The 8,707-nt window shown below is 33.8% G+C and overlaps 1 protein-coding gene across 1 annotated transcript in view; it reads left to right on the top strand.

Annotated features, from left to right (window-relative positions):
- Smp_163790 (putative nuclear hormone receptor) overlaps positions 1-8,707 on the top strand; it is a gene marked incomplete at its 3' end in the record, with an annotated part of 109,302 nt that overhangs the window by 55,613 nt on the left and 44,982 nt on the right. Inside the window, exons 6-8 of the mRNA XM_018790317.1 lie at positions 2,933-3,212; positions 6,233-6,955; positions 7,804-7,875. Coding sequence (XP_018655673.1) covers positions 2,933-3,212; positions 6,233-6,955; positions 7,804-7,875 — 1,075 coding nt within the window. The remainder of the gene's footprint in view (positions 1-2,932; positions 3,213-6,232; positions 6,956-7,803; positions 7,876-8,707) is intronic.

Here is an 8,707-nt window from a genome sequence, read left to right as displayed (position 1 = left end):
TTGTTCACGAAAGTGAGAGGACGAAAAGCGAATGTCCGGCGATTTAACCGGGTTAGTGGACACGGAAAGTCCACCTAGGGGAGTTGGAAAACCCTGATTCCAAACAAATGGTGCATATGGGTTCCAGTATCCTGAAGGAACAAATGGCGTATGTACCAATTGTTGGTGACCGGCTAACATGGGACTGCATCTCCTCACGATGCTCCACTGCCTTGTGGATCAGACCTTTAGGTCAAAGGCTCCGGGTGTGGTCCCCTAATAAAACCACCTGCTTCAATCTGGGCACCTGGGCAGTATCACAGCCCTCACACAAATCGAATGAAATTTGTGAGGCGCATATGTATCTGGTGCTTCCTTGTACCAATATGTATGTGTTTAAATAAATAAATAAATAAATACAAACGTAATTATCACTAGCGATTTCGTTTCAAGCATCTGAATTTATCTAAACATATTGGATATTGTCGGATGAAAAAATTAAGTGAACTTTAGGGCTTAAATTGAAATTCTCAGTCAAAATTATGCTATTATAAGCAGCACTCACTTATTAACTGAATGGAAGAATGTGTTAAATGTCTTGATACTGCACATATATTGAACATTAAAAAAACATATGAGCTACAAATCCATGGACTCTTATTCTCTTTCCGAAAACGTAATATTCTCAGTTGTTATGTGAACTTAATAAGCGTTTGTTTAACAGGATCATTTATTTTTATTTACTTAAACACTTAAATATTGGTACAAAGGGGCACCAGATACATATGCGCCGCACAAATCTCATTTGATTTGTGTGAGGGCTATAGTACTGCCCGGCTGCCCAAACTCAAGCAGGTGGTTTTCTTAGGGGGCCACACCCGGAGCTTTTAACCTAAAGGCCTGATCCACAAGGCAGTGGAGCATCGTGAGGAGATGCAGTCCCATGGTAGTCGGTCACCAACGATTGATTCATACGCCATTTGTTCACTCAGGATACTGGAACCCATATGCACCATTTGTTTGGAATCAGGGTTTTCCAACTCCCCTAGGTGGACTTTCCGTGTCCACTAACCCGGTTAAATCGCCGGACATTCGCTTTTCGTCCTCTCACTTTCGTGAACAACAGTAGTGTCAATAGAAGGCAGTGAGTAGTACTTACCTGATAGAGGCTATATACGCGTGGCCATGTGAGAACATTTGGAGAGGGAGAGCGGACTCTTCCCACTCTCGGCCGTATCAGGATATCCCAGTCCTTTTACTAAGTATAACTGGTTTTCAACTTTTTTTTTCAAATTCATGGGATAAATACTCTCTTAAAACAATTTATGAACTACATTTTACAAAAAGTTTGACCTTATATTTTTATTCTTCACATGTATCATTGCTTTCTATACCAACTTGATTATGACTGTAAATTGATATTCATTTTGTACTTATTTCCAGTATATAATTTAATTAATTAATTAATTAATTGAGGTGGTTCATTTAACTATTCTATTAGTCATAATAACATTTTTGTGAATGTCGTAAAGTGGTAGGTAACTATCTAAAAATGTGGTTTCGAGAGCGAAAGAGAGAGAGAGAGAGAGGGGGGGAAGGAGGAGAGAGCGATGTGCATTTTCGTATATGACAGAATAGTATTCCATATAACATATAAAGTATGTAGATATGTATAGATTTGATTTATAAATTTTTGTGTAAAAAAATATCCTTCTTATTGCCATATCAAAAAAAAAGTTTTTTTTTTACGTCAGACTACTAAGGCAACTGAAGAAGTAAAAACGTGACACAATTGTCACATGTCATTACATGAATTGTATTAACTTTTATGTTACATGTATATCATAAGCATTATGTAATTATATATATTTTTTTTTGTGTGTGTGATCTTTTTTTTCTATCGTTTCGGTAATATTATTGCTCTACCATGTGGTAGATGTGTGGTGTATATTAATCGGTCGTTTGTTTGTTTAAATTCATTGAGAATTGTTTGTTTGAAGCGAAAAGTACTGGATTCGAGTCCCAGAGTGAACATCAACTTTGAGATGCAGGTACATCCAACTGACGAGTCGCAAATAGGACGAAACGCGCGTCAAACTGGATTCCACTGTTAGCCACTATCCATCTTTGCTTACCATGGTTGTTTGTTTGTTTTTTATTTTACAACTTTACATGGTAACTATGACTGGTTGATCTCTATGTATTGAACTTTTACAATGGTTAACTCAATAAGAATATTTAAAATATCCCATTTTTTATGTAATTTGATAACATTAGTCTATTTTTCTGATGACAGTTCGCCATAGGCTTTAACTTGACCAGTTGTATTCGAGTAGAGAGCCTTTATAAGGTTAATGTACTTCTTTGGTACTTCTTTTTAGTGACAAACATTATCATAGAACCTCACGATCAACGAAGTCAAATGCCGCCCTAAGGTCGAGAAATACTACTATTATTACAATGTTAGTAAATATTTCGGATGTTCTCATTTCAGACTTTATTCTTGAATATTATTATGAGTAGATTAAATTATGCTCCTGAATTTCAGGGCCGTTTTTTTATTTATTTTCATGTATATGTTTTTTTTGTATATTTTTTTTGCCAGTTATCCATTAATGGATAGATCATCAGTATTGGTTGAAAATCAATCAAAAGATTCTCATACAGTTACTACTCATTTAAATCAATCTTATTTACGACCTACACAATTAAATTTAACAACTGCAAGACAATTATCCAATGAATCATATTCATTATCTTATCTTTCATCTTCATTATCATCATCATCATCATCACCAACATTATCATCGACATTAACTACTACATCATGTCCACGTTCATCTGTGATATCAGATTATTCTGAATTCAATCATCAATTACCTGCTGATGTTAGTGATAATAATAATAATAATAATCAAATATGGTTACCAAAACAACGATATATTAAATCTAGTCGGAGTTTACCAAATGAACAAACTAATAATCATCTAATAAGTTCAAATAATGCTAATAATAATCAGAATGCTAATAATTCTTTAGATTCAAATTCTTTAGGATTTCTCAATGGTGGACGTAATGTTGTTGATTTAACTGGATTAAATGTAAGTGAACCAACATCAACAACTACTACACCATGGTTTGCAGCAGCAGCGGCAGCTGTAGCGGTTGTTATGGCTGCATCTCAATCATCATCATCATCATCAACTAATTCCACTTTATTAGATCCATATACAGTATCATCAAATTTAAATGAATGTTTTGGAATTAATGATCATAATAGTAACAATAATAATAATAGTCCAAGTATAAATCAAGTAAATAATCGACGTGTTCCAGTGAATACAACTAATTTTTCAAAGGTAAGAATAAGATAATTGATGAATAGACTATTTTCTGTGATTATGAATCAAAATCTGTGTAAATAATTCCAAGTTGATGAATCTGAGATTTAGTGTCCTATGTTTGCTTGTTCTACTGGATCATGATATGTAGGTTGTTTATCGAGGCAAGTTTTTTTATTGTACTGTGGAGTATTCAGTAGAATGGTTAGATAAAGGATAAAATAAGTCATCTGTGAAATCTAATCTGCAATATGTAGTAGACACAAGATATTCAATCCAACTGGGCACCAAAAGCAGTTTGTAACACAAAAATACTTGTATGTGTGGGTTGTTTTTAAATGACATGAATTAAGTAACGAAAACCTGTATATTAGTTATTGGATACGATGATTATTATTTACATCTGTTTATGAAGTCATAAATGTTCTGCTATAATGATTAAATTAATAGTCGTCTACATCTTATAAGTAGCAGGTATTTATTGCGATTTATGTAATCAAATGACTACACTTGCTCCTCATATCTAATATGTATCTCAAAGTGGAACATCATAAGATCGATACATTGTTACTTGAGAACGCTCTGAACACTAACTATGTATCCTTTTAAAGTAGTGGATTTTTGAGACTTGAACAAAAAGCAAAAGGCAGAACGTATAGAAAAAGCTGTACTCTGAAGGTTAAACTAGATGTGAATAGCAAAAGTATTGATAAGATTGTTTTTTAATGATTTTAACACTATGAGCAAAGATGGACGGCGGTTAGCAGTGGAATCCAGAACACATATTTCGTCCTATTTGTAACTCATTGACTGGATGTTCCTGCATCTCAGGGTTGATGTTCACTCTGGGATTAGAACACAGTATCGTTTGCTTCCAATTCCATTGCTTTATCCGCTCAGGTACCGAGGTCACATAGCCACTAGCTTGTGCAATGAGGTGGAGTGTTTTTTTCATTTTTGTATTGTTTATTTAAATCTTACCATTGATAATCAAGACTGCAATTGATCAGTCTCTTGCATACAATACAAAAATGAATTAGAATTTTACTACTGTCAAATTATAATGAAATAAGCATTATGAATTAATTATTATCTTTTTGAAAGCTTCCTTTCACTGAATTCTGAGATAAACTTTAAAAGAAAATTATCGACGAACACTTAGTTAAGTGAATACCTAATTCATAAAATGTAAATGAATTGATTGGAAAGTCTAATTTATTCTTTGACTATTCCAGTAGTGTGAAGTCAATATATCAAATTATCAGTATGGGTTTGTGGAAATTATTGTGTTTCTGATTGGGTGCGCACCACTGAGGAGTCCCATATTGGGACGAAACGGTTATCTAGTGCTTCCAGGTTTTCAATTGTGGTTTAACATTAATCGATTCATGATTTCATGTCGAAATATATGTGATTACATATTTAATATTCATCACATTGTACACTTCAAATAATATAGGTACTTTATGTTCCAAAATGTATTCTGAAGAAAAAATAAAATAAAGTTATACCAAGTTATATTTTGAAGAGATCTGCTTCAGAAGGGTTTTGTGGAGATTTCAGTATTTTTCATAGTTGAAATCATGCGTCAATTGAAGCTAGACCATCATGGAAAACCTGGAAGCACTGGACGGCCGTCTCGCCCTATTATAGGACTCCCCAGCAGTGCGCATCCACGATCCCGCACTCGCGAGATTCGAACTCGGGACCTACCAGTCTCGCTCCAGAGCACTTAACCGATAGGACGAAACGGCCGTCCAGAGCTTCCAGGTTTTCCATGACGGTCTAGCTTCAATTGACTCATGATTTCAACTATGAAAGAGATGCTACAATTTATCCTTCAATTATTCAAAAAACAGACAAATGTTATTAATAATAATTAGCTGATAATAGAATAAGTCTATTTTTCACTCACCGTGTTACATTATAGCCATGTTGTGGTGTATGCTACTTATACTGACAGGTTTAAGTAGTGTGTAGTATCAATCGAAAGTGGGATATCTATCGACAGAAAGTTGAATTGAAGAGAAGAGGAAAGAAAACAGAGAACAGTTGGAATAAAAACAGAATGGAAAGAATCATGAAACATATAAAGGGCAATTGAAGGAATATATGCGATTAATGTATTGATTGTATGGTTTTCACATTTTACGAAATAAGTCTGTAATTTTACATTGAGTTAAACGTTGGTTTTCCCCACTTAAGTCTTCGTTCACTACAACGTAACTAATTCGTATTATACTCACTGTGAAATCTAACAGTTGTGCATGTTTATTTATGGGAACGTTTTGGTCAAAAGTTTTTTTTAATGCATTATCCACTTCTTCTAATGAAGATTATATGTAAATTAATCGGTTATGCAGAACATAATCACTTATCATTCACTTGGTGTTGTATACTTATATCTTCCTATTGTTATTTAGGACTGCAATTGATCAATCTAATTGACCATTAGCTAAGTGGATAACGGGATGGTGTTTGAAACGAACGGTACTGGGTTCGAGTCCCAGAGTGAACATCAACTCTGAGACGCAGGTATATCCAGCTGACGAGTCCCAAATAGGACGAGACACGCGTCCTGGATTCCACTGTTAGCCACTATCCATCTTGGCTCATAATCACTTATCAGTTTTAATAAAACTGTAAATTAATACTTTGTGATCAGTATCCGTGAGATAACTGTGTTACATTGGTTAAGGTTATAGTAAATTGATCATCTATTACATACATAGTATTCATTCTACTTCAGTTGTATACGGTTTAACACTAAATATTGTAGACTGTAAGGACTTTATTTTTAACACTTATCAGGATATATATGTATATTTATACTACTAATAATTCTTTTAAATTAATTGTAAAGTAATGTATCAATTATTCTTTCGTGTTATATTTCTTATTCACATGGAAAGCAACGTTTCAAATTAGGTCTACATGAAACTGCTTTAGATCATCAACATTCTGGTCGATCATTTTTGTCCAATTCTTATAATATAAATCCATATGATACTACTACTAATACTAATAGTGGTAATATGAATGAAAATGTGTTGAAAATTGGTAAATATGAATCAAATGATACATTACGTTCCTTACATCCATCATTATCATCATCATCAACCTCATCGGTAGCATCATCTTTATCTGATGTCACACATCCGTCGACAATAGCTGCTATGCAGGCAGCGGCTGTTGCGGCGGCAGCAGCTGCTACCGCTGCTGGTCTAGTTCTATCCAATAGTCGTGTACGTGGATTATCTGATGAAATTTATCCGAATTTAAATCGTGTGAGTATTTCTAATTCATTGCCTGAATTACCAAATAATTGTTATACATCAACTACATCATCATCATTATCCTCATCATCATCACCACCAATAATGGGTAATTTCGGTAGAATTATTGAAAATCTTTCAATGTATTCAACATCGTTAGATCGTAATGCTCAACCGATTAGTAATTTGGACTATCCATCATCATCAACATTATCCTCCTCCTCCTCATTATTATTATCATCAACAGTGAATAATTTCCCTGTTAATCATTCCATTGTAAATACTACATTACCATCGATTACTGTACCCGTTATAAATAATAAAGAAATAAGTCCACGTTTAAAGAATGGCACTAGACCGGTGAGTTTATTCATTCTACTGTTATCTACATGCACTTTTTTAATATATATATATATATATATATATATATCACAAGCGTTTTTTTGTGGAGATTGTGGGACTCCTCAGAGGTGCGCATCCACGATCCCTCCTCACGAGATTCGAAGCCAAGACCTATCAGTCTCGATATGTTAACATAATTTGTGAATGGGACGTAAAATCTATTCTTCAACTGAAATTAAAGTATTCTCCTTACTCCCTGGATGAGTCTTGAGCTCTCGCCTCTCCTAATGATTCATAAGATAATCGGAAGCCTAATGGCTTATTCTCACTTCAACCTATGATGATGCCGGGAAAAATTATGGCTACTTATATAATTTTTGTGTGGTCCTGAGAATTAGTCATTTACATTGTGAATTTCATAGTGCCTGATTCAGTGGTACACGCACAGTTTGAAAATTCAAGGTTTCATTTATCGAAATTACCTTAATTTGATTGATTTAGGTCAACGTTTTGAGAAATAATTCGTTTTACAACACTTTCGATTGAGTGTACAGAATTTTTTCGCTTCCAGCAGAGTACATTTAGAAGTATGCATCATTTTTAATATCACTTCAGTGTGACCAGTTGACGTTGTATGACATTGCCTCTGCGATCTATGTTCGAATTCCTCTAGAGGTGAGGGATTAATGCAAACCAGTATGGAATCTAGGTTGAGATTTTCTTATCGATTACATTCAATCACATTCCATCGAAAAGTTTTATTCTCTACCCCAACAATAGTATTAATTGACATAGTAGTACTTATGAGAGAATATATGATTCATGCATTTCCTTTCAATGATATCCTATCCTTTTAATCATTCTAGACTTCTATAACAGTGCAACAGTTTGCTGAACGTATTCATATTGCTGCCAAATATATGATTACTGAAAGAAAGGTCAGTATTATTTCCTCTATCCACTTTTTTTCTGTATTCTTTCTATTTCAATACTTATCAGTTGCATTTGTTTATGGATTTATAATTTTAAAAGCACGTTTTTCGATTAAAGAACACAGATGAGCCTGTCAAAATGGAGAATGTGGTGCTTAAGATTTTGTGCAAGATTTTAAAAGAAATAACTTTAATCTTATGCCATATATAATGAGGAGTAAAAATTGTATTTAACCAACAAATTAACACTACCACGGAATTCTTCCCCCTGAATCTTTAATCTTGAAATAAATCTTAACCCGGTGACAGTATACTTGATGGCGGAACTGATTAAATAGTACTCCTAAGATTTTGTTCAAAATCTGTTTATTCGAATGGGCTACAAAGGATTTCTACATTATACCTAGTACCAGTTTATAATAAAAACCCTAAGCCTAAACTTCTAATCGTAGCCTTAAATACTTGTTTCTGACCAAGAATAGTTCACCCCTCCACTATACTCTTACTCACGTCGCATACTATACATTATTTAAGAAGTATAAACTTGTGATATACTCTACTGTAAAACAAACTGTTTATGCATAAGTTATGGTTCTGTTGATAAACTACTCTGAATCGTCAAAATCAGGTTGAGTAAAATTCAGAAAAACGTGATTTTCCCGTCAAAAGATCGGTATTTTAATCATAAAGTAACTGTTTCCCGATGATGTGTAATGGGATTAACTGTAGGTAGTAATTAGATTTTGAGTTGTTGAAACAAACAAAGCAAAGAGTACAAGTTTGTTTTGAATTTAAGAAAGATTAAAAGTGAAAATCAATTGCTTCGACTATCGGACAA

This window comes from Schistosoma mansoni, chromosome W (genome assembly GCF_000237925.1).
Source record: "Schistosoma mansoni strain Puerto Rico chromosome W, complete genome".
NCBI lineage: Eukaryota > Metazoa > Platyhelminthes > Trematoda > Strigeidida > Schistosomatidae > Schistosoma > Schistosoma mansoni.
The sequence above is the reverse complement of the archived record's forward strand: the minus strand, read 5'-3'. Positions and strand labels throughout refer to the sequence as shown.